Source organism: Bombus vancouverensis, chromosome 2 (genome assembly GCF_051014615.1).
Source record: "Bombus vancouverensis nearcticus chromosome 2, iyBomVanc1_principal, whole genome shotgun sequence".
NCBI classification, from domain to species: Eukaryota; Metazoa; Arthropoda; class Insecta; order Hymenoptera; family Apidae; genus Bombus; species Bombus vancouverensis.
This window is the reverse complement of record NC_134912.1, coordinates 19,512,426-19,540,108: the sequence shown is the minus strand read 5'-3', so window position 1 is coordinate 19,540,108 and position 27,683 is coordinate 19,512,426. Positions and strand designations below refer to the sequence as shown.

Sequence of the window (27,683 nt, the reverse complement as noted above, 5' to 3'; positions counted from 1 at the left end):
TTTTATTATAAAGCTGAATACAAATAATCATAATGATTATTTAAGTTAGAATTCTACTATATTCTAAATTCTACTACACTAAATAAAGTATCATAAAAGCTAAAGAGATGGCAGTGATAGTATGTAATTTTCTCACATAAATATTACATCTATGGGCAATGTCCAATGTTTTTGACACTTTTCTTTCGCTATAGCGATGTTAAAACTTCATCGAGCCACTGTTCATTGGTATCGCTGATCTGCAACGTAATCTTAAACGATTTTCCAGTTCCACCACTCTACTTGTTAAATGTTGCATTTTTCTTCTCTCTAATTCGTATTCTCTCAATTTGCTCCTCATTTGATATATCTCCTGCTGCATGAGTTGCTATAAACAGAACTGCGTTTTTAAACAGAAGTATATATTTTGTGAGACGTTAATAAAGTGGTAACTAACCACATTTTCGATAGATCTCTTCATTTCGTTAATAGTTTCAACCACAGACGCAACTTTGACAGTCATGTCCGTCGTTTCTGTATCTCTCTTCTTCCCTTTTGCGAATTGCTAAAGATATAATAAGCAGTAAATATAATACATGACATCATTTCATTACCCAAACATTTCATGATTGTGATTTTTACTTCTATCACATAAATTTATAATTATTTTTGTCTGAATTTTTTTTATTTTAGCGAATTATCTATTTTTGAATGTTGATTCAAAAATAAACAACAAATTAATAACTTTATTTTAAATTGTAATGTAGTAGAGACACTATTGAGTGTTACCCATTCGTACAAAATAATATTCATCTTTGTTGGTTGGTTTAATAGAGCCGCTTATAAATAAAATAAAAGTTTGAAAAAACTGTAACATACCAAATGCACTTATATCAAAGAATTTTTTAAATCTTCAAGATATTAGAAAATCTGACCCAACTAGTTTCCTTTTTATTAACATCAAAACTGGGATCAAACTGTTTTTCAAGTTTCTACATAATTCATACATGCCCATAACGAGCGGAATAGACTTTAAAATAAGAAGGAAATCCTTCAACCTGCTGCATCCGCGTTTCTATCGTCTCGCGAGCGTATTTCTCCCTTATAAGTCAAATAACACATGGCAAGCCATTGTCTGGCATACCTTTTCGAGTTTGGTAAGCCTTTTCAGTATAATCTCATAGTCCTGATCGAGGTCATCGTCAGTCACCTCGTTTTCCGTATCTGTAAATGGGAGTCTCTGATATTGTCATTTAACTACAGAATTCACAATATGCTTGCATTTACGGAAATAATATTGGAGAAATGAGAGCAAGAAGAAAGAGAGGCAAAGAACAGAGGAATTTACAATTACAAACCATGCGACGAGATCGCCGGACGCTTCGTCGTTGTTGTTTCGTGGAAATCATTCTCCAAGTCTCGAGCCTCGAACGCCGTATCTTCGGTGACTGAAAAAGGGATGGAAGCGTGATCAAAGTGGAAGTAATTTGATCCGCGATCAGATCCTCAGGTTTAGGACGAGGATTGCTGTTTCCGGTTCTTGTAAGATTGCGAAATATTGATACTGAAGACGTAATGTACGTTTACGATGTGCAGCATTTCGCTTGACGCTATTACATACTGTTGCGTACTGTTTGAAAAGAAATTTGATCTCGTAGTAAATTTATTCAAAGATCGCCTCTTTCTACCTTATAGAGCAAGTGGCAGTTCCTTTATTACAATGGTTTAGTTCTATCTGTAGTTTATGATTAAAGTTAATGGAGACAATATAATACTTTGATATTCTATTATAGTAAGAATGAATGTAGTAAATTAATAAAAATGGTTCGAAATTACTGACATTTGTATCAGGGAAAAGAATTATATTATATTTATTATTGGGATATTAAAACAGCAGGAGGATTATAGGAATACAATCTTTTTTTTTTTAATGTTCTTTTGCAATATAATCTCTAGAGTTATTCCTAATAAAATTATGATTGGAACTTTTATTTAAATAGGTCACACTTTACACTCCTTGTTTGTGTCCTGTATTACACAATGGCTTGGTCACATTTTAAGCTGAAAATCACTCAAGCTTAAAATTTAGGTCAATCTACCACATGTCAGTCTGTTTTCTAAAGCTCAGCCAATTTCGAGCGATCTTGAACTTGACCATCGGCAACCTTTTTCTTCTCACATAGTCAGACCTCGTGTAGATGACACTGAAGTTCAAGATCAATGGGAACGATGTGACAAAACGGTATAGTCCCTTCGATAAAAATAACATTGTCGTTGGTTTATCTAAAATTCGAGAACCTACAATGGGACGAGAACAACAAGAAGCCATTCAAAAACTTGTTGTTCGCTGGTGCTAGGCAGCGTATGTGTAACGTTTCATAGACAGCATGTAAATTGGTCAAAAAGTGCTATTTCGTGTGTTTCTCAATAGCATATTAGTCACTGTCGAGAAATCTCAAAGACAAATTCATCTTTGACAGTCGAGTAGAATTTTTCCAACGATTACTCACTATTCTTTCGACAGGACTGGCCGTCTTTTTGTAGTTGAAAACCGGGTCTGCAGTGGCACTCGTAGGTTCCGGGTAGGTTTCTGCAAAGTTGATCGCAGGGCTTCTCTGTCACGCACTCGTCGATGTCTGTAACGTTGGTAGACAAGTTATGCTAATTCGTGCAAAAATTAATTGCATAAACGTGACAGCTGCACGCTACCGACTGATCCATCGCGAAGTCCTTCGATTTCCGGCCAGCAGTATTGCGCAAATTCTCCGCAATGAAACGCTGCCTTTCGTTGGTCCGATGAATTTCTCGAAATGAGCTCGAGGATTTTACAGAATAAATTACTGGCAATGTAGATTGGTCGTTTAGTTGGTGAGTGATCGAGGATAAATGGGGAAAGGTGGGGATCGGTGCCATTTAAAGTAACTTGTTCATTGATCAACATAAAAAAATGAGGCGAGTATAAAGGAAATTGAGTGCTCTTTCAACATCTAAGATTTGTATAAATCATTTCGGCTTAATTATACGAAGGACACATTTTATTCGCATATTCCATATAGCTTTGATAACATATTATATCGTAGAAAGTGAAACGCGATCAAATTTTTCTATTCAACGTGTTTAATGTTGAGTTATCGTTTAATCGATGATAGTATTAAAGTAATATTACAGTATCAAATAATCTTAATAATAATACACTATTAAATGCTATATACGCGTACGATACAAAAATGAATAGCGATAGATCAGTTTGAATTTGAACCAAAATCGATATTTTTTAAATTCGCAAAGGACCTAACTATGATACGCCAAATTTTTTCCAACGAAATAAAATATTCTTCCCTTAGCTTTATCATAATTCTTGGGTTTCTTCTCAATTTTACTTTCTCTTCTATTGGGTTGGCAACTAAATGATTGCGGATTTTGTCATTACCCCCAATGAAAAAATCCGCAATCACTTAGTTGCCAACCTAATAGAAGAGAAAGTGAATAATTACGGATTTTGTCATTACCCCCAATGAAAAAATCCGCAATCACCTAGTTGCCAACCCAATATATAATTTAATGCAAGTATAAGAAAATTATCGTTGATACGAATAATATTCTATTTTAATTATTATTTCTCGAAGCTAGAAAGCTATTTTCGTCGAAACGGACGTACGATTGGATCCTGAGATTTGTCCTCTCTTTGTTCCTCTACGGTAGGGCTGAACAACACATTCTATCGTAAAATTATGAAAGCTTCAAGGATATTTCCTTAGAGAGTGTTGAAACTCCTTGTAAAGGATTTTTCTATCGAATTGAGAGCGGCACGTCGACACGACTCACTTCGCCCTGGTAATTAGAATGACCGCATAGCTTAATGAAATCGCTCGTAAATCTATCGAAAGCAGCCTAGCTGCTGGACACTACAATACATTTGGTCGGCATGGTATTCGCGCAATGCCATCGACCTGCGTATCGGCCTACGTCAATTTAATTACGCCTAACGATTCTGGTTACGAGGACGTGTTTCCGAGCCGCGAATATCGATTACGGATATTTTACGATTTAACGACGCTCGTTGTTTGCATCGTTAGCTTGACGGAGGTTCGTTTACTTCCACGGCACCCGGGGCCTCGCCTAAATAAGGAGCAACGGACGTTGCTCGCAATTGTGCAGTTTAGAGTTGAACGTGAGAATCGAAGCGTTTGAAAATGCTTCGTTCTAGTGATAATCGAATCAGAATATTTGATTTTACGTTGATAATAAAGAATAAATTTAAATTTAGATTAATTTTATGGAAAAAGAAATTTGAACATTCTTATTTTTTTAATATTCTCATTATTCTTTTTAATATATTAATCTTTGCAATGAAAGTATAGTTGGTATTTATATATTTTAATTTAGACGTGACGCGAAATTGTAACAAGACATGCCTGCAAGAAAGTTAATAGAGCGAAGTTGGTAATAAAATGTAAAGCAGGAAAGGTGTTAGACACGTAACGTTGATTAGCATTTGGAGTGACAATTTAGAGTCGATTTGTATTCGTGTTAGACATTACCTGTCTGGCACTGGTTGCCGGTAAATCCTTTGGGACACGTGCACCTGCCAGGAGAGGTACACACACCTCCGTTTAAGCACGGGGAAGGGCAAGTAGCTGAAAAGCAATTAAATTCAGGTACCGATAACCCGATACATAATTATTCGTTATCGACTAATAAATATCTTGCATGTCCATAAAAGATTTTTGTTCTACATTTCACATCTAGACAAATCAAGTCATCAAATTTTTCTTATTATTTTTCGCATTTTTAATAACAATTGAATGTGTTGTTACAATACACGGTTCCATTTCCAGTAATTTAAATAATCCAACAAAAACTCCAACTGAAAATTCATCAGAATTGAATGACTTTTTTAAACGTACCATAAATTAATAGTCAACTAATATTCGTAGCAATAAACTTCGATTACAAGAATACAAATTTCGACTTATTAACTTGACAGTTAATATCCGTATGAAGTTAACATTTTATGGAGATGTTTAGAATGCCTGTGATCGTTTACTCACGTTTATTACATCCAAAACTCAAGCGAGTCGCCTGTGTCCATCCAGGACAGCACAAGAAAACGGAAGATGAATCGGTCTTAACATTAATAACATTAATATACCTAAAAATAATCGGACTTGATCGTGCGAAATAGTGCTAATCTTCTTCGTAACAGTTATAATCTTAAATATAAATATTTTAATCGCTTATGTCGATGTTTAATAATAAATAATACACATTTACGACAATCTATAAAGAAACATCTCGTTTTACAGAAACGTTGATTTACCTAATTTGTCCATTTCGATGATGATGATTGACAGAGTTGGGAACTGATCTGGTACAAACTCGTCTCCTAAAACATAAGGAACATATCTCCATATAAGAAGAAATTCTTAAAGTATAAGAAAAATACCTTTGTGCAACAAGAAAGTAAAGAATGCATATTAATATTATTAGTACGAAGAGCTGCAGAAATTGGACGTACAAAAGAAAGTGACACTTCATACAGCGTTTATTATTGGAGGACCAGCTCTCCTTTAATGTATTTCGAGCACGCAAATCCCCGTGGCTTTATATTTGTTATTGAAATTTATGCCATCTATACAAACACATTGTCAAGCGGTGACAAGACGAAATTAAATTAATGAATTGATTGTTTTGATAGCGATCGCAGCCGATACGACACGGTACATACCTTCATTTGCATCTCGTCGAGTCGATATGGAAATGGAAATCGTTAAATACAGAGAAGATAATTTCGACGAGTACGTTTAAGCTTCGATTCGATAAATGCGAGGGTAACAGGCTTCGAAAGCGTGGCTGCATTGTAAAAGGAACGTCGAATGATTGCTATCGTGTCCTAAGGGATTATTCGATAGCTTTCGTTGTAGCTAATCTTCTTTGACAGCTGTTATTACTTGCATCGTAATCGATTTTATTATAGTCGAATCAGCTAAACTGATCGATCGATACACACCCATGATTTCGTTTCAGATGATTTCGAATGAACTCAGCAGCGAATTATTTTCATCCTGTGCTGTAGCCACTGATTTTCGCGATTTCATTTAAACGTCTAAAGCTTTCTCATGTAAATCGCGTGCACTTCGTTACGATTTTGCATCTGTATTGATTTTCCTGATACATCGTATACACTTGATCATCGACATAATCGCGAATATTATATTCGCGAAGGTGACAGAAAGATTCTTCTACAAGGACAAGATTTCTATTCGAAAATCGTAGTGTGTATTCGTAGTAAAAGCTTAAGTACCTGTAATGGAAATTACAAAAATTCCACATCGTCTTGCTCAAGAATATTAAGTGTCTGCTCGTTAAAATGCAAAAAATAATACGATGACAGCTATGATATTTAGTATCGAAGGCGCTCCTTTCTCTTTGTACTTGAGTATCTTGCGTAGAACTTACATAAAAGAGAGGATACACGACGCTTCGGTTTACATAAACGCGCGAGCTTCATCCGTAATTGAACATTGAGACTTTCCCAGAGTATCTTTTACACTCGAAAGCGTCGACCAGTTTTAACTACAATTACTTAGCTGACAGGATGTTCTCGGTTAACAAGCATTCGCTTCTATTACTTTCATTTTCACCGTCATCAATCACTCCGTCGCATTTACATTTTCGACCAAAGGCAAATATTATTCTTGTTCTTTGATATATCCAATATATTCCACGGGAATTAATCTTTCTTAGAAAATTTTTTATTCCATAATTACATGTACAAGTTTCCGGTTAAGAAACCACGCGGTTAACGGATAAAACTGCTTCGCTATAAAAAAAAAATGGAAAATATGACATATCGTGTTCTTTCTGTGTAATCCTTGAATGTTACATCGTTGAATCGCTATGAAAAGTGGAAGATCGATCTGTTAAAATTTCGAACGTTGATATACCGCTACTTGTTTTGTACGATTCGATATGTTGACTAGAAATTACACGAATGCGAGAGGACGGGACGATTCAGTGCGCACGAACGCGCGCGAATCGCGCATGATTGGGCGACGAGATCCGATCCCGCACAGCGGAACCACTTCGTCATCGTCGACTCGCGAGAAAATTGCATTTTGCTGTGTCGCTGTCATGTTCGTTGAAACGCGACACGACATTTACTGTCGCAACACCAACCACGTGCTTCGCATCGCGAGACGTCTACTTTTCTTGCCCTGTGCGCCATTTTGTTTGTCGCAAAGACATACCAAGGGCGCGAAGAAGTCGTTCAAATAAGAAGGTTACTCGATTAAAAGCGTCACAGACTGAGACAAATAGTTGTTCTCAATTTAGAAACGAAAGTAGGTATCGTCGTTGCTGTCATTAATTTACGTCTCTCGAATTGAGTAAATCACGCATTAATTAATTATATCGAAAGATGGGAATTAAACGCACTACAAAAGATAGATTATCGTTTAATCATGAAATTACGAATTATATCCTTGTGTTACGATTAATTCCTCGCTACGTTATTTTTATACTTATTAAGAAATAAACTATTCCCTTCCTTCGTAATTCCCACGTTCTCCAGATCCGGCAGGTGTACAGAACAAGATGAGGTCTTTAAACGACGTCAAGGATGCTCGTAAAATCTGTCTGTTAAAGACGAGTCTCGTATTTGCCTACAGATTATCTGCGCCAGAAAGGATCAGAGGGATTAGCGCGGTAGGTGATCCAGGTTAGCGGATCGTGTAGGTTCTGTCAGACAGCTAGTGTATCCGACGTTTGCTCATTTCCTTTGAGCTGGATATAATATTCACGATGATGGTGCACATTGTTTTCACGTCGACCGAAATCAATCTCTCCTTCTAGAAATCACAGACTCCATATTGATCTATAAACGTGTGTTGTCAATTCACGTAACAGAGACACGAACGTATAAGAAATACGAACTTTTGTTTAAAATAAAAATAAATAAATAAATAAACAAAGGGAAGAAAATCAAATAACTTTCGTTAAAGTCACACATAATTTAAATATGATAAAAGTTATTCTTCGGGCTTCTGGAATTCTCACTGGTGTTGTCGATATTCGAGATTATTCTGGTTAATAAATTATGGATGCTTTGGAACGCCTACGTGGTTACTACTCCGTTTAACTCTGGACGACACGATAAGTTTCCGTATAACGTTCGATGATCGTGATCTATTCACGGCAGCGGGATTATCGTAATTCGGAAAAATAAATATTTTCGCTGTCGCGACGAGCTAACATCAAATCGTTCCCAGAGCATATTCCGTTCGCAGAAAAATCCTTCGGAACACGTTGCGACGGAGGTTCAGATACGGTTCGGAGGACATTCGCGTGGGAATACTGGTTCGGGTGCTTTGGTGGCCATACTGAACGTTGCGCGCTGATAACGTCCAGCATGCTCGGTCCACGACATTGAACGAGAGAAACGAAGAGGTTAAACGCACATTCGCGAACCCTTTCTGAAAATAACGCGTGTAAGTTGTTGTAGCTAGCTTGTACTTGTAACTAATTGTACGATTTACGGATTACATTCTCTGTAATAAAAGCGACAACTCATTCTGACATAATACTGATTTCAAGAAGTACCACCATTCTCTTCTCAAATATTACTTATTCTTTATACGAAGTTCGATATTTTTTTGACGATTTCTTCGAAACGAAGAGAAATACATGCCTAAGAGCTTCTGAAATTTTCCGTTTCTTACTACTATTTCGCAATGAATCGTCGAGTTCTTCTTAAAATAGAATTAATTCGAATGAAATAGAAAGATACAGACCTATAACAACTATACGACGTATATGCATAATGTACGAAGTTGAAGTATTGTACTCGTAACTCGAGAAAACGTTTCACTTTTCATCGTACAGGCCTTAAGTTCATCGAGAGCGAAGACTTCTAATGCGTTCTAGGAACTTTCTCCGTTAGCGAAGAGAACCGGCTTGCAAGAGAGAAAAAAGATGAGGAAATGTACGAAGAAGTCGCGTGTAATAAAATTAATGTCGATTAGCGAAGGCGCCGTCGCGTGATACCGCTCGCAAGCTTCTTTGAGGTGATAAATTTTCAATGAATTACCGCATCGACGGCTCGCGTGTCCGCGACTCTCTTAGAAGTACATACTTCCGAAACCTTAACGGTGATCTCGCATGTTTTCCACATCTAGTCGCGCCACAGGCGAACGTAGCGTCGAGTTATGGTTGCCATTCGTTATTACCCTTGTCCGGTTGACTATCAATTGCTCACGACCGATATTTTCACGACCATAGGTGAACGACGTTCCGCGAAACCAAACTTTCTCTGGGTCACTAATATGTCACGAGATTTACAGATAAAAGAGCATCGAGATTCTAACGTGGACAAACACGATCACAACATTTATCCTGAACAATTTTTACGAACGTGTACGTACTATGCACGCTATAGAGAACTTTTTGAAATGTCATTAGTACTGTAACGACAACATGACTATTATGTTTTTAGTGGTAAAATTTGAAACCAATTGGAGAATGTACATGACAGTTACAAAATCAGCAATTATCAAACACGTACATATTGTATCACTGATACAACATAAATACATGTAGCTACATTAGAGATGTACAACGGACGAGATCACCAAACCGGTTGATACATCGATATTACGGAATCGGAAGAAAAATGCGAATAACATATCGCGTACACTATCCGCGGCAAAATCTATACGTTCAGCGAGCTAGTATCAATTAATCTCGCATCCTCGATCGATCTTTAATTGAACCATAAATATTCAGCTTTAGTTTCGCCTGATGACACTCGTAAACAGCGCGCATAATCACAGACACACGGGGCGAATTTTCAACGTTGAAGCCGTACGTTATGATCGCATGCCGGTAAACCGTCGTCGCGCGTTGTCCCGATCGTGACAACACGCTTTGCACGCTCGTTTCGACGTTGCCGCCAGTGATAAACATCGATTCTTTATTGTACGATCTCGTGGACTTTACTCCACCGATTCCTCTTCTGCTTTCTCGACAATAGCGCCTGAGACTAACGTTGGTTTGTTTAAGGTTTCGATGAGTTGTCAGTAGAAGATTTAAATGTACAAAAATATACAGAACGATCGCATGTATAACACAGTACGCGAACATGTTAAAAATATTCGAAGCAAAGTACTCGTTATAATATTTTTTAGAGGATTAAAGGAATTCTCAAGATAAATAATGCTGTAAGATACAAGGAAACTTTTTTCTTTTTCGTAATCTTACAAATTCCTTGTAATTTGTCCAGGTGTCCTGGACAAGAAGCTGTGTCCAAATAAAACAACAAGAATCGGTAATTAAACTGATCAAAGTAAACAGTCGATAGTAAAAAGGAACGAAAGAGGTCAATTTTACGAGCAATCAGAAGTTGGCTGCAAAGCACACAAAACACGAACAGAGACGTCCTCGAGACGTTCGCATGGAAGAACAAAGAAATAGCCGGACGAAGTGAAGTGGCACTCGTGCTCGACCAGCACAATTCGCTGGTTCGAAAGTTTTCCAAACAGCATGGCCGGTCATTGGCTACTCGTTTTGAGTCGCGATAACCGATCAAATACAGCCTCGGCTATCGCGACACCTAATTTTTCGTCGCCGCTTGAAAACCTCATTCACGTTGCCTAATCCCCTCGACACGAAGTCGATTAATCACGAGGAAATCTGTTCTTGAAAGCTCTCTATAAGACTAAAAGATTTGTTATTATCGCGGCTTAATGAATAACGCCGGCGATAGTTGATTTACTGCATGTAAGATTCGGTTTGCTGAATTATCGTTCTTAAAGCGAATTAAAAAGGAGGTCGTTAATCAATGTTATCCTTTAATTCGAGTAAATTTGTAAACTATCGGTACATGGATCTATTCAGATTAGATAGATAAATAACGAGCTCGACACGTACCGACGATGTTGCTTTAATAGCGAACGCTTTATCCGGCTGATTTATAAAACGTTGGGTCGCGCGGCGATGCAATTTTATCGGCGAGTTATTTCACGCAAACGGTCGATTTCTCGGAAATCCAGGCCGTGCCTTAATACTTGGGTGGTTAATCGTGCGCGATGCAATAATTCTGGCCGTTACGTTCGTGTCATCCCATCTCCCTCGCGATGGAACACGCGTGAAACGCGGGGCGCGCGCGTAAAACGGAAAAATAAAGCAACGCGGAACGGACGTCGCGACGTGTCCGGCATGCAAATGCGATGTAATTCCACAGCGTCAATTAACATCGCGCGAGAAATGAATCGCAACGTACGGATACCACGAGAAAACGTGCCACGGCTCGAAGGAGCTCGCTTGGCAAACGACGAGTAATGTTACGACTACCCGTCCGACGATTTGCGGTTTCAGACGCAACGCGTACATAGTTGGATCTACGCGCGGCTTCTTGAATTAAGTTCTGATTGCTTGCTTTATGAATAAACAAGTAAATTTCTATTACGTAATCGTTGTTCGTGTTGCCAACTTGTTGATCCTCGTTTCTCAAGTAGTTTAATAATGTGTAAATTAATGTAGAAATTAAATGATAAGCGATAATCGGTGTGTAAATGAAAGCTTTTTCTTTGGTCTTGGGAATAACGAGAGCGTTAATTGATTTTACGTATTTATTCTCGCTGATCGTGAAATAAATATTTATGAAAGTTTGGCATCCGATCCATTTGCAATATGATAATTGCATAATTATAGCAATATGCTTTATATTCTTTTTTGCGTTGTTGTCTATGTTACAGATATGATTCGCAATCGGTGATTACAAATAACATTGATTTTTTCGTCTTCTGGAAAGTTACTTTGAAAAATAACTTTCTTGCAAATGCGTTATTGATCTTCCAGACTTTAAATTTAGTTCCACGGTTAAACGACCCAGAGCCTCGGCAGTTTATTGCACCATTATCTCAATACCAATTTTATAGTCTGCCATTGTAGCTTGCCAGTAAATACATTCTAACATCTATATACTATTTCGTATCTCTTGCAAAATATACTCGTCGCTGAAACGTTAGTTTTCAACAGCTATGTAAGCATTTGTAATAACGTGGTCCTATTTGTATCTGAAATGTCTATAAGAAAGTAACACTGTCGACAAACGTCATCAGAAAATAATTTCCATCGGACGTGCACATGTGGCCGAAATATTCTTAACAGCCTCTTCTCATCCTCTTCGGCTGCACTCCCGCTGCAGCCATGACGATATTTTTTCCCCGGTTAACTATACCCGCCGCCGTGGTGCATAACGATGGTTTATCATAAAAGCGAAGGAGTTATTTTCGAGGCTGACAAATGGGTTCAGTGTCCTCTCGTTGAATATTTTTCCCTGTCTCTCTTGAACGCCTCTGAAAGAAAAGAGGAGAAGTCTTTTTATCGAGCAGGCAAGTTATAAGGATATTGAGCGTGCGGCTCGTTAACGACGGAGTTTTGCCAGCCGCTTCCTTTTTCTCCGCCATCTCCATTCGCCATTCGCCCTCCGACCGACGGCTAAACAATCTGACGTGCTGACTCCCGTTGTATACGTTAACGGGAGTTTGTGAAACGTCGCTGTTTGAATCTCTTCCAAACAATCCTGCCTGATTCATTCGCCGTCGTTTCGGGAACCACTTTCTCGAAATTGTTTATAAAAAGTTTCTCCATTTCGTTGTTATATTTATATATTTCCTATTCTTCGCGATGATGCATCGTGGGTTAATCTATAGAAACATTTCGTGAAATTGAAAAATTTATCGCGAAATTTCGTTGCAAATATTTTATTGTATCGATAGAAAATTGTGGTTATAATACAGAGCTGTAAATAATTGTATTAAACAATTAAGAATATTTAAAAGAAGGAGATATAAAGGAGAGTTTATTTCAGCAAGTATGATTTTCGTTAATGTTAACAAGAGATGTTCATTTAATTTCACTTCCTCCGCATCATTTCTTAAACTATCGGCCTCGGACAGGAAAGAGCAGAGAAATATTCTTAAAACGTTATCGATAGCTCGGAGACATCTAGTTCGCGATGCACCGCTAGACCAACAGAACAGACCTCCCATTTTGCCCCATGGTACGGTCTATACCTCTTACATACAAAATTTATGCATGCCGCCTAATCGAGTGTAAATTGTAGAGTTTGCAATGTGCTAAGTTTCCCACGAAATCCAAGACCCGATAGTATTCTGTGCTTTCTAGACGAGGTGTATGCTTTACATAAATTAGCAGTACCTTCGATCGTATCGAGATTAGCTTATTTCTAGCAAAGCGAACGTAAATTCCAGTTTGTAATATAAAATTATTCTAATCGGATAGTCGCCTGTCGCTGTTTGCGATCGATTCCACTGATTTTTCCACGTGGAATACGCAATGTTGCAAAAGAAGCCGCAGGCTGTTGGTACGGATTTGCGGAGCTTCCAAACTACAAAATTACTTGATGACGAGTTACCGGTTCCCGGGGAAGTAATTACGCGCCTACGCGGTGCCAATAAGTGCCACGCTACCGCTCATCATTTTTCGCGATGCATCTCCATCATTTTGTATCTTACTTCTTGGCACAACGCCACAGTGGCGAATGATCTTAATCGAAGCGTTGAAATTACAAGTTTTATTTTCATTCCGAATTTTTCGTTTTTTTATCGTATTCGCAAAGAATTAATATTCTATAGAGATATTATGTAAATTGAAAATTTGCCAATGATGCTACTAAACGGAAATATCAAAGAACTAAACATTACTATACGAATAATTGAACATTCTGTCGAAAAAAAAAAACACTGTAAATAACAGATGATATCGAAGTTTATAGTTACGAAGTTACGAAGGCGTAATAAAGTATGCCCCATATTCGATGTGTTAACATCTGTTTTTTTAATCGGATTCAGGGGAATTCATAAAACGATTCAGGGCCGATGCCAGATTTAAATAAACGAGTGGAAAATGTAAGCTCGATAGACACGAATAATCTATACAAATGCTCTTCAAAAGTTTACACCGACTTTTTGAACAAGTCATTTTCGTCTATGGCAGATTACGTAATGGATACATCGTGCTTTTAACTAATCGCCGGTGAAACCCGTGTACGTCGAGTGATGCAACGTTTTCTTACGTCGTGAATTATCGTCTTATGCTTTCGACGTACCACAATGATATATCGCTGAAACCGTCATACACACGTAGAATACGAGTAGCCTTACTCCGTGATATATTTTCTCCAACTTTTACAAGGCTGCCAATTTTTCACGACTATTCGACCGTTATCGAACGAAATGTAAATGTTTCTATCGTTCGTTAGTAGCGTGCGTTACGACACGTTCTAACAGCGCTTGCTTTCGATTTGTTACATTTTGCAAGAGTTAAGTTAACTAAAATTTCATCGCAACAATCGTAGTTCAGATGAACGGAACTGTGGCGCAGTGTAAAACGTATCTTTCTTCCATCATGTGCGATTCTTTCTGTGTAAGTAAAATAAGAGGCCACCGTTAGGCGATCGCGGCGCTATCAATTTCCGTGAACACGGCGGACGCAAATCGTCGGGCTCACCGCGGAATTATCATTTAATGGGGCCCCGCAATAACGCGAACCATTCGAGACGGAAAGAAAAGGAATCGCCATGAATTATTCAAGCAATCGCAGGAACGCGGAGCAATAGCGCGGTACCGTGCGATCGATACCGCATCGTTCGAACACTTGGCAACGATAAGTCCATTTATGCCGGCCATAAACCGACCCGTGGAATTTTCAAGAAGATCCTCGGGTGAGGCGACCTTACGGGGCCACGAATTCTTGCCGCGCCACCGAGCTGCCCAAGCCACTTCCTTTTTTTCTTTCTTTTTTTATCCGTAACACCATTTACGGTCGAATATAACCATCCGGTTCGACCACCCTAGGGGCCAAAGAACACGATCGTCTCTACCTGCTGCTCGCGCCTCCTCTACCTACAATTTCTGCCCGCGGCTGCGACCTCTTCACCCTGGACAACAACGCGCGGAAAAAGTCACTGCTAATGGATTTAAGCGGAGCGCCGACCATCACTCTTCCCGATCGGACCTATATCCTTTGGCTCCTTACACGGACTGCCTTCCCTATGATATCTTATTGATGAGTTTTCGACTTTTTGGCCGAGTATAAGCCTAAGAGCATATTAGAGGAGATTAGGGTTTTTTAAAGACCGAATTAGAGCCGATATCTTATATTGAATAAGGGTTCAACTCGTAAGAGCCAACGTTACATTGACGCAATCATCATCCGTAATTTTCTTAAATCAATTTGTAATCCCGGATTTTCTTTTCAACATTGTGGCTATGTGAAGGAATTCGGAAGATTCGTTTAATATATTTCTCCTCGCTACTTCTTCCAGTTAGATTCTACGATTTTATAAAACTTAGGGAAATTGGAGTACTCGTAATATCGCGATAAACTATTGCTTTGTCTTTAATGAATTAACCCATGTTTTAGTTTAATTTCGTCGCAATCCTCGAATTTTTTTCTTCAATTTTGCTTTAGTTGTAATCGAGCAGAAGATGTTTGATCTTGCAAGGAAATACAATGCAATCTTTGCATTCAATTTACATGAGAAATTATGCATTCCAATAATAATTCTTTTATATCTTCCTCGTTGAATACGCAGTACAAATCGATTGAAAATAACGGAAAGAATGCGACAGAATTAAATATACATTTATGGTTTTATTTGGACATCGTTATGCACTTTGTACGGTACAGCAACTGCTTCGAGTACGCAGTGCAAGCCTAAGGGTGGTTTCTTCAAATATTTGCCAAATATCCTATGGATATTTACGAGGTTACGCAGTTACGAGTTTGCGAGGTTACGAAGTTACTGAATTTGCAGCTTTGAATCATAGTTGAAAATTTATAATATCTTTTAAGAATATTTATTTATACCTCGAAATAGCGTTACGTTGCGTAATACTATCCGTATAGTGTAGCTAATACGATATAAGTTAGGCAATTTCAAAAGAAAGTATTTATCAGGAACTAATTCAATCTTTAAATTATCGCTTTATTCTCTATTTATACGAGTAATACCTGTTACGTGCAGCAACATGATTTCTCTAGAGTTAGAAGTTTGTACCTCTCGCTGGGTAATTATTGTAAAAACTTTCCAGAAGCATTAGCATAACATTGCAAGATCTATTTATGCTTATTTAGCGAGTATTCTTATTAGAAGGTGTAGTTGAAAACTGTGTTCAAACACATGCGAGATCTTTACAACATGAAAATATCTCATTTCCTTTCATTTCCGCGTTTTATTCTTCTCAGTAAAATATTAAAATGAAATATCGTAATACTTTTTGTCATTAGGATAAATTCATGTAAATTGAAAAAAACATTTTGTCGTGATATTTCCTTTCGAGATATTCCATTTTCGCGTAGAACGATTGTTCGTCGTGGTTTCTGTAAATTGAAGTAATCGACGTGCTAAAATTGAAGCGGAAATACCGACGATTTTGCGTCCATCATTCCGTGAACGTCGATTGTTCTTCATTTTCCTCTAATGCATTTCGCACCGTAATACAGCATGCACCTTGCTCGTATCCTCTCTTATGTGCCAGCTGTCGTTGATCTCCGGTAGATCTTACGATCACCAAAGAAATCGATGCGAAATGCCAACACGCTCGCGAAATTGTACGTTCGCGATTGCCCTTTGATCGGCGAACGTGCACCGTTCACGACACAACGTATCCTTTACCAACTCTTCCAACCACCGATTACTATTTTATCGTGTCAATTTTAAGGCTTGCGAGCTCATTATAGCTTGTGGAGGTATTCAGACGTTGAATCCTAATCTCAATGATTGTGCAAACATTTCTTCGTAATTTTGTTGACTCGCATAACAACGATATGTTACTTCGTAATTTGATTCTTTCAAAGATGCTTTTATCTACAATATTTTTGTATAATCGTGTGTATCTCAATTATAGTTGGAATATCCGGCATTTATATTAAGATTTTAGAATCAGGTTAGCGCACGTGAAACTTGAAAAGGATATTGGAAAATTTCTTGAAATAAAACTTTAATCACGCGATATTATACGGCATTGAACTATCCATATGAGTCAGTTGAATGATTCAAGCATTGTTAAACAATCGTAGTAACATGAAAATCTGGTCAGAACCCCATCGTAGGTCGTGCGGGTTGAATGGCCGGCGCTGTTATGTTTATCTCTGTACAGTACGCGCTAACAGAAACGAAAAGAAAGTAAAAGGAGGTCCCGACAGAACGTACGTGTAAAAGACGTGCTCTATTTGCGTCCGTGGAATGTCATTTCGCGTTCGTTGTTCCTTCTTTCTACTTGTTTTGCGGCGAGTCGCGACACGAAACCCTCCCTGAAGGCATTTAACAGTCTTGCGATGTTCCATTAAGAGAAATGACTGAATCATTTGCGAATTCTTTCGAAGAAAGGCCAAGGGACATCTTTGACATCTCTTGAACACATGAAATTACATGTAAAACCAACATCGTTAAATCCTGATACCTTATTGGGTATTTTGTTCTGGGCAAAAGGGAGTCTTAAGAAATATCACAAGATTTCAATGAACGTGTACTACTTTGCATAGTACTTTTGTAGCAGATTAATGCTTAATAGCTACTCTAAAGTATCTAGATAATTTGTTCCTCCAACATGTTGACATCTCAAAATTCTATTAGGATAATATTTTAATATCCTGACATTGTAATATTACGAATACCTCGATCCATCGATATTTCAAGTCTCTAATGTTCTAATAATAATAGTCGTTCCAACGTTCTTACATTCTAAAACTCTAATGGTCTGATGGCTCAACAATTTTCAACAAGTTCCAAGACGTTCTAACACATCAATTAACACACTAAATGCGATGTCTAATACTCGAAAGCTCTAATTACTATCGTAATATTTCACTTATTGTCACGTGGACGTCGTAAAAAACGTATTCACCCGTAAAGTTATGAATAACGATAGTTTCACTCCATCGGGACAAAATACGATACGATGAAATATGGAGCACGAAATCGATAAGAACAATGTACTCTGCTTACTTTGACCTTGATTTGAATTCCCTCTCAAATGGGCCGTGCTAAAAGAAGACGTTGTTGCTCTCGGGCAGAATGCCACGCGGCTCCACGACTTCCTCGAGATTGGAAGTTGAATCGGCGGAGGACGGCGGTATTTGACATTTCGCTGGGCTCGCTAACCGTCAAGTAAGAAAGAAAACACCTCCAGGACGTTTCATTTTTAAACTTGAAGCAACGGTTTTCACGCACGTTCGCGTCTTGGTATTTTTTCGTGAACCAATATCAGCCAGACCTAGGCGGTAATTGAATATGAATTATGTGCGAAGCATGGCCACGTGCAAGTGTTTTAGCTCCTACGTATAACACGAATTCCTTTTCTATCGAATTTGCTATTCTAAATTAAAGGTTTTGCATATTTGACTATAGCTAACGTGCAATTTATATGCAAAATTTTACGTAAGATATGCATGCGCAGAGTAGTGTACGAAAAGATTCGAAGAATTTAAGGGTGTGTAGCGTTTATTAAAGCGCAGTGGCGAGCATGTAAGCGGCCACGTGCTTGCTCGTGAATCAATCGATTTTATTTTTCTCCTGTAATAATTGCAAATTAAGCCAAGTTGAACTTGGTATAAGCGCTTTATTATAATATTTATTTAATTAACGTTAACAAGGAGTACGAAGAACAAGTTGAAACTAGAATCTACACACTGTATGAGATAAGTCTTCAGCTAAAATTCTCGATCGGGAGATCACTCGATTCGAAGCTTCCGTCTCGAACGGCGACGAGAATCGCATTGGAACCAAGCTGGATACAATTGCGCTGTAAATCCCATACGGTTGTGTTTAGCAAACATCGAAACGTAAGGATGAAAAACAGCCGAGGAAAGGAAGCGAACGCAATCCGATACTATCACCTCGTGAATCGCCGGCTCGTAGAATTTATTTCGCTGTATGGCGCCGTAAAACGAGTGAAAATGGTGGCGAAATTCAGTAGATAAAGGAGTATTATCGCCTCACCGCTATTTATTCTCTCCGATCATTTCCTGGCAAACGATCGTATTCAATAACTATTGCGCTTTAAGGAAGGTACTACGTGACTTTGATATACAGAGTACTTACGGTATGTTTCACGATTATTTAGTTTTAATGTAAGCGCGTTGACATTTTCCCAGTTAACGTTCTTTACCACAACGAAGATATGTTCCTTAGGATTCCAGTAATTCACAAATTTCGAACGAATAACCTGCGTTACTTTCATCTGTTCGAATCTCGCTCTTCTTGTTTGCTCGTGTTGCTAGTATACATCGAGAAACGACTCGGATTCCCGTTTGAAACGATGGTAAAGCCAGGCTGTATAGTCCCATTTGGCGATTTGCCGAGCACATTTGTTAACTGGACTAACCGGCTTTACTGTTTCGGAGTGTTCCGAATATTTGGTAATTAATCGGCTCTATACTTAACCAGATTGTGAATTGGCGCGTGCCAGGGAAACCGGAGCGGTGGTAAAAGTTAATGAAACGTCAGGTGAAAAATAAATTCGTGACGTGTCTGCGATGCGACGAGTTTTTCTTTTTACGCGTTGAAATGCACAAGAAACGCGTTTCAGTGGAGGATGTACCGGGATAAAAATTGCCAGCGAAACATCATTACATGGTGCTGAAACTTCGATTAAATGTCGGCGTACAAAATTACGAACAGCTTGCCAGATACATACGTATATGTATCAAAGTGAATAGCCACTCTATTTGGCTCACACATTTGTTTGTTTAGCTGCGGTTCAATAACCATGCCAACTATTAATCTCTTCGTTAGAAAAGTATCTACGACGGGAATGTGGCAGCGCCGATTGCGGTGTAACGATTATGAAATTGCAAAAGGCGCGGGTATACGCGACGAATGCAAGCAGTCAGGCATTAACGTTGTACCCCGGTGTTAGGTGTGTTTTTTCGTTTAAGCCCATTTGTAGCATATTACTTCTTAAGCGCGATTACAATGTTTATAGAGCTAGATATGGTTCTGAGTTTAGTATCACCATGGTATATATACTACTATGGCGTTTCTAACGTCCCTCTTAGTTCTGAGTCAATGTAATAACTTGCTAATTAATAGTTATCTTTCAAGCTGTTTTTACTAGTGTCTTTCCTATCTCGTAGTTTATGATTTATTCTTTCGGTAAATCAGAATTGAAGTTGTCTTTTCTACATTGTATTTGAATTATGCAACGCCACCTTAAGATTAGAACACCTGATCCTGCGATGCAAGAAATTCTCCTTATAGACAACGTTGCTATATGAAACCCGCTATAAAGGATAATTCAAAAGATCATAAATCGATATAAGAACAGCTAAATTATCTAAAACGTTCTAAATTGTCTATAATCGTAATTATCTACTCTCCTGGGTTGCTAATAACCCATGAAAGCGATCGATGCGACTATAAATAATGGAAGAAAAAAGATATTTTTATTATATTAATAGAAATTTTTATATAATTTACTAGCAATCTATAATTGCAACAATTATTTCCCGTAATTTTAGAAAATTTTCTCTATCGTCGTTTCAAATATTATTTTCAAATAATTTCTGGTATCAACTTTTTTGCTTTGACATATGATAACATACCGTGAAGCCGTATTATCGTGTCTGCAGGAATGATAGTGACTCGACAGCATATAAAGCTGCGGAAGATTCTTTTTAAAGCGTGTCCAGTGTTTTTTCTCGTCACGGTGTACAGTATCGGAAAATGGTAATTGCGTTGCAGAAGAACGGTCTCGATTCGAGCGACAAAACGAATGTGCCTGTCGTTTGACAACAACGTGAACGTAACAGTTGCGTCTATTTCCATGCGGACACCGTCCATTTGTCAATCGAACGATCTGTTAAACCTTAGACCAACGACAACGCAACAGACGATGGATAATAAACAATGTAAACGACTACGCACCAAGCGTTCCAAGATGTGACATGGCAGGATTATTATCTGGGATATACTTGGAACTGTTCGTATATTCGTTATTCGTGCTTCTTCTTATCGACGTCCATCGATCACACGTGTAAAATGACCAAAGGGACGAACGATAGTTTTATAAAAGATTAGTAGACCCATTTGAGGAGGATGTTCTGACTCATATCGTTCGCCTGTTTAAACTGCTCCAACGTCCAATCAATTATTCAACAGGGCAATGCACTTTTGAAAAGAAAATTCGATTTCGAATAACCGATTAACCACGGTACTTGCTGCATTCGTTTTCTTATCGATCAATATTTTATTGGGCGCGCTATCTGCAGCTTATTAGTTTATACGCTCTTTTCTAAATTTATATCTATGTAATCAGCGTAATTTACTTAATTTAAAGCGACTACAAAGAGGAAGAAAAGACAAGGAGACGTTTAAACGATTAGAGTCGACGAGATACTTGGTTGTCCGTTAACATATGGCAAAGGTGCTAATCTTTTTTCTATATCCTTCATCCCGTGATTTCCATTGCCATCGAAGCGTCACCAAGCCAATCAAAAACAGTAGCTACACAAGTCGATGAAAACAGTAGCTGAAACACGTCAAAGCCCCGCGCGCGCCTATCGACTCGAGTTTGTCGCCAGATCAATGTAACCGACCTCGAATTCCGCTTCTGTATTCTTGATCAGGCTACCGTCGCCGTCTAGATCGCATTTTAAGTGTCATTATTGCCGCGATGGCGATAAAAAATTTCGGACGATGACGACCGATCGATCGTTCGAGACGCGTTATTCGTTGTTCGTGTTGACGAGACGACTTTTCATCGGCCTCGTGCGACAGGTTTGCGAGTGTTTCACTACTCTGTCCGGCCTTGTATCTGGGTAATTCGATCGGCGCATAGAATAAAAGAAAAGAACGGGCGAGCAGTAGGCACGAGCTAAATTATCGCATTCGGGTTAAATAGTAACGAGCGATCTCGTCGATGAGTCGCGCCGTTTCTTTCAGTTTGCGTGCAAGAAGAGTTTTGTTTCGCACGGACAGAAGTGGCTGCGTTCATGTGCAACCAAATGTATGGCGAACACGCCCGCGGCCCATCGCCTCAGTCATTGAAACGATGAGAGATCATCCGGGTTGTGTTGCGAAATTATACTCCGAGAGGCGGTAGCGATTCACGAGCATACGTTCAAGTATAACATTTCTTGGAGACAAACGTGTTACGAGATTGTAACATCGTCATCGCGATACTTTTATCAGAGAGAGTTTAAATCAATTGCATAAAATCAGTCTTAATAATTAGTAAGTTTGTCCCTCAAAAGTAGAATGCATTATCTTTTACTTCCAGATCGTGACCTTTAATGATAGTAAGCGTTGGAGCTTCATAAATGTGGTATATATAACACGGTGAAATTAAACCGCTCGTTGTTATAAATAATTTTAATCGATATAAGTCACGGTAATTTATAGTTCGAGTATAGAACATAGGAAGTAGGTTTCTGAACTTCTATAAAGCTATAAAGCTTTCTTGTATTTCTTCTCTTGTAATATTTCTCTGTTCATGCAAGGTAGCGAGTCTTTTATTAAGCGCAATAACGTACTTGGCATTGTAAGACTCATATGTTGCACCCCTTTTAAAAGCCTGTAGTTTTCAGAATATCGCCGTTCATTTATTTAATAGGCCACAGCACGTACACAATTTTCTTTACTTAATCCTTATGAAAACTGTTTGCGATTACGTATTGCCTAATATGGTTAATTCCCATCAAACACTTTCAAGAATCAACTGCACCTTAAGTGGCAATTTGAATATATCGTCTCTCCAGAAGAGAGCCGACTTCGTTACAGCACGTTCCGACCATAAAATCTCACCTTTTTCATTCGATCTTACAAATCAATATTTCGAAAATATTATCAATTATTCATCGAGAAACTTTTCTATGAATATTTTATCCGATCACTTTATGTAATCAAATATTTAGCAATACCATTTTCCCTTTAAATTACCACATCAATATTTAGCAAATACCGTAAAATCTATGTTTGCCAAAAAGGCCTTTTAGCTATACCTAAAACTTTCTATCGATCAAATATTCAGTACACCAAAGGATCGAATGAACTGCTTTCCTCTTACGAAACGTTGCGCCAGCATTGCAAGTACTACACTTTCCTCTTTAAGCTCTCAAATCAATATTCAGTAAATATCGTAAATTTTACTTGCACCTGACAGATACACAGAACTTTCCTCTGTACCTTAACCCTTAGAGGCTGTCATAGGTGAAATTTCATCCTATGCATATTTTAACATAGTGTAACACGTGCCTAGCATAACGTAACGAGTACCTTATTCCATCAACATTCTAACGCAATGAATACTTCGTTTCATCGATATTTCAACGTCCTGATATTTCGAATCTCCAATTTTTAAAAGCTTGAACAAATCACCTTGCCACACACGCAACAAAAATCCATCCATGTCGTTTTGATCGCTAATTCGGTCGACGAAGTTGCACCAGTTCCCCGTAAACCGAGGCGTACGCTAAACCACTTTCGCGCTGACCTCAAAAAGAACCATCGAGATCGTGACCAGTAAATCACCCGCTGCAACGCGTGCATTTCCCCATTAACCACCTTTTAATTTACTAAAAACTCGACGTTGTAGTTCCATTGATGCAACGCTAATGATGTTAATGGTCGGGCTATCGACATTCAGGGCAAAATCTTTCTTCTATTTCTGTGCAAAACATAGACTCGCGAGTAGCGACCCGTTGCGGTCGATTATCATCAACGAGATAGAGGTCTCACGTTCGCCATCGTCGATGGTCGTTTCCCACCGGCGAGTATCGTCGCGAACCGCGGGTCTGTATCGTCGCCGTTATGCACGAGCAATCGCGCCACTTAATTGGCGTCCCTCGGTTTCGCTCGAAGCGGCGCGAAAGCAATATTATCATGCGGAAACCTTTAAGGCCGGCCAAAGGGGAACCGCCGTCGTCGCGCACCAACAATCCTAATAATTGCACGTGACAGAGGAACGCGTTACGCGCGAGATAATTAATCGGCCGATTAATTAAACGTCCCGCCCAATGAGATTACCGATCCTTTTAACGGGCGATTCAAATCTTTGCGGCTGATTTTGTGATTGCCAAGAAAAGCGAAAATATAGAAATTTACACGAACGTATGTGTAACATGTAACTGTTGAAACTTTCACTTCCAAGTGTTGGAATAAATTTTGCGCTTTTAGTTTTATAGTTTACGCGGTTAGTTCGAATTCAGATACTCTGTGAGAAATAATTTTATTTTTGGGGACATAGTTATCGACAGTCGAGTCATCTTATTTGTCTCCAACGTTCTGTTAATACGTTATATCAGCCTGTTATACTAGTTTCCCATGTAAAGTTATCTCCACGCATTCGTATGACTACATACTTATATCCTTCTGTCATGTACGAAAAATATTTGCCCTATTTTCTGCTCTATCGAATATTCATAGTTTACCTCGAAGAAACTTTTTCAACCGACTGTTATACAATTGCGAGTGGGTTTCACGGGCGCGGGATAATATTTTGTCATATTTATTTTTCAGTGACAGTGATAAGGTAACTTGGACTTTTTCTCGAAAATAACACGGTTCTTTGTATATTGAATATTTTAGAACGACTCCGAGTATTTTATTCTTGTGTAGCGTACGCTGGCGAAATTATTTATTTGCCAGGAGCTATAGCAATATTTTCAGCAAGGAAACGAATGTTATCCCGTTGCTCCCACCAAACAGATAAGCACAGTAAAAAATCGCCCACTCTCGCGTGAGAGCGTTCAAAACCGTGTAACCTTCAACCGTAGAAATAATCTCCTGGGTGAATCATGGTGGAGATATTTAAGGTGGAAACTGTAGATAAAACACCTGGCATTTAACTTTGCAACAGTTGCAACTTTGTCAAAGTAATCCTTGCTGCCTCTTCCTCGCCAAACAAATTTTAATACTTTTCAGCCACTATAAATTGATAAAATACATATGTATAGGTACCGCATAAGATAAACCAGTAGGATATTTAGGTCGAGATAAGCGTTTTGTCTCCTAACGTCTCTTTTCGACGAATCTAAAATACACGATATTTTCTCATTCTTTCGTTGTTATTTCAATGACCGATAACGACACACGATAAGCGACAAAGTTTATTATTCTAAGGTTGAAGCTTAGCCGACTCGAATAACTCTAGCTTACCACGTTGTATCTATCGCCTCTTCACCATCTTCAATTCTCAACACCAAATTAACCGAACACAAAATTACACGGTTCGAAATAAAAAAAGGCAAATGATTGATTGAATTCGCAAACGATTAAAAATCGAAATGAAAGTCCGGACCAGAACAGTCGTGCGTTAAAACTCTGAGAAAGATTATGGACTGGCACCATAAATTATCGTTCTGCGAAGTAATTCCATGACGCGCGCGGCTAACCGCGCTCGTCGACTCATTTAAACGCGTGAGTTGCGCTTTGTCCGGTAGATCGTAAAGTTTTCCGCTCGAATTTAGCTTCGATTCTCTTCGTTGGCTCGGCTTGCGACGCAAGACACCTACGTTCGCAGGCTCGAGGGTGGCGATATACCGCGAAACGTTCCGTTTTATGCCGAAAAGGTGGGTGAAGTCGGCCTCTGCAAGCAGGAAGTGGGTGGTTCGACCGAGAAAATTGATCTCCTTCGATCGGTCGACGTTACTGGGAAATTTAGCGCACAGTTTACGCGTAACTTTAGTTTCGTCCGACACAATGGACTATGCCAGACATTTTATTGCGCAATTCGATGAAATGTGCTTCCCGTCCTGTTTGGTATTCGCTGTCCGAAGAACGGCTCGCGTACGGCCTATGTTGACTTCGATTTACGTCCGTATTCGTCAAGTTAATCCTGTTTTAGCACGGAAACAGAAGGAAATGCAGAAAAATACTTGTTTCACCGCATGGAGGAACGATAAATCGCGAATACATGTTTACCTTAGTTGCGCAAGGACAGAGCGGTTTTCTAATTTGTATGGGTATAAATGAAACGTAATTTACTCTTAATGCGAATGCAACGCATCTCGATAAATTGATCAACTGGATGACGAAGAGATATAGAGTAGCAAAGGCACTTGTGATTGTACAGATGTTCTCGCAGATACATTCGAATGCTCGATTTGTAATTTTCAATTTTTAATTTGCTTTATTGAGTAGGCGAATGAAAAATGATCGTTCGATGCGTTATCGGTGTATAGATTGGATGCGAGATTCTTTTGATCTTATAAATCACTGGAACATCGTTACGTTACGACGTAAAGAAACGATATCTCGAATGAACCGTTTGTTATTAGCGTCGATGGATTGAATAACGGTGCAAAATAATTAAACTCCAATCGTAAATCTCTTGCAGTGATATTTGCGTTCGCTGTTTTAATCGTGTATCAATGTATAAAAAGAACTCCTACAGCTGGTTTGCATGAAAAAGATATTTATACTTTAGATATGACTCGAAGAAGTGACTCTTTATGTTTGTACCTATGATACGATAATAAAGCAGATTTAAGATTTATAGTAAATAAAAAACAATTTATTCGAACGATGTATCCTTTAAAAAGAATTTGGATTTGATATACAGAATCGCAAGTAACATCGTCTCTTCGCATCTTATCGTACTTCTAACTTTTAACTGGAATTCAGATTTCAAGAATTTAGGCTTGTACTCGTCTTTATTTAACAAACCTGCGATCTTCCTTACCCATATTTGCCCCTATGGATGTTAAAGTTCACGCAAGGTTACGGTTGAAACGATACGAAGTGACGTAGGATACAACGCAATTATCAACCGACAGTGACAAGTATGAGACAAATGAATCCATTTTTGTAAATCTACGAAGCTACCGAGACCACTCGTAAAAGCCTAAAAGCAAAGTTTCAAAGACCTCACTTACCCAGGATGATGCCTGGTATAAGTAGCCGGAGTGGTCGTGTGATGCTGGTAGCCCTGTGTGACCACTTCCCTCGGCTGGTGACGATGATTGTTGTGATAACCGGCGTAAGCGATGGCTCTGGTGCCGGTGTAGTCGGCAACCGCGACCGCGCTGAATTTCTCCGGTTTCGAGGTTCGTTGCTCGTAAACGTGTTGCTCCACGCGATGTCTGACCCCACTCGCAGTTGTTTGCAGTGGTGCGATTGTCGAGCTGCTTCTTTCGAACAGATCGTTGCGAATCCAATTGTTGACGGTACCCTGTTGTTGGAAAGTCCTATCGTCGTGTTCGTGTCGAGATCGTGTGAATTTCTCGTGGTACGGCCAGACCGGCCAGGTGAGTCTGTGATTGGTAAAGTCGCGATGATCGTTGGCCGTGTGTTCGATGGAGGCGATGGCGGTCGGTAAAATAAAGAAAGCACACGTCAGAAGAATTTTCGGTACGGAAGCCATCGCTAAACCAGCCTTCGATCTTCGATTACGTTGACGATGTCTGGTGTAAGTAACAGTTACGACGAACGGATCACATTCTCGATGATTTTGATCGATTTTTTTACGTTTGACCGAAGGTGCTGCGCTGGATACGTCGAACAAGCTCGATGGACATCCGGTGCGAAATCGTTCGAAGGCAACCGAGAGCACTACTGAACGAGACACACGGAGTAGGCTCCACGTGCTTGAGTCGCTCGTACCAACCCCACCATCCTTCTTTCTTTCTCTCTTTCTCTTCGTTTCCACGTTCCGCCCCTCGTCCTCTCTCGCACCCAT

At 39.0% G+C, this 27,683-nt stretch overlaps 1 protein-coding gene across 1 annotated transcript; it reads right to left on the bottom strand.

Annotated features, from left to right (window-relative positions):
- Positions 1–103: 103 nt before the first annotated feature.
- slow (epidermal growth factor-like protein slowdown) lies at positions 104–27,683 on the bottom strand. Its single transcript, XM_033336208.2, has 9 exons — positions 26,881–27,683; positions 5,300–5,365; positions 5,031–5,131; positions 4,521–4,616; positions 2,490–2,615; positions 1,338–1,427; positions 1,124–1,203; positions 437–544; positions 104–367 (listed from the first exon to the last, which is right to left on the bottom strand). The coding sequence occupies exons 1-9, from the start codon at positions 27,681–27,683 to the stop codon at positions 200–202; spliced, it is 1,638 nt and encodes a 545-aa protein (XP_033192099.1). The 3' UTR covers positions 104–199.

Bases quoted from the DNA above. Each gene is read 5' to 3' on its own strand.
- slow (XM_033336208.2), bottom strand. From the start codon at position 27,683: ATGGGTGCGAGAGAGGACGAGGGGCGGAACGTGGAAACGAAGAGAAAG. The intron at 5,132-5,299 runs GTAAATCAACGT...GATTATTTTTAG, and splicing joins CATCGAAATGGACAAATTAG to GTATATTAATGTTATTAATG. The intron at 368-436 runs GTTAGTTACCAC...TTCTGTTTATAG, and splicing joins AGAGATCTATCGAAAATGTG to CAACTCATGCAGCAGGAGAT.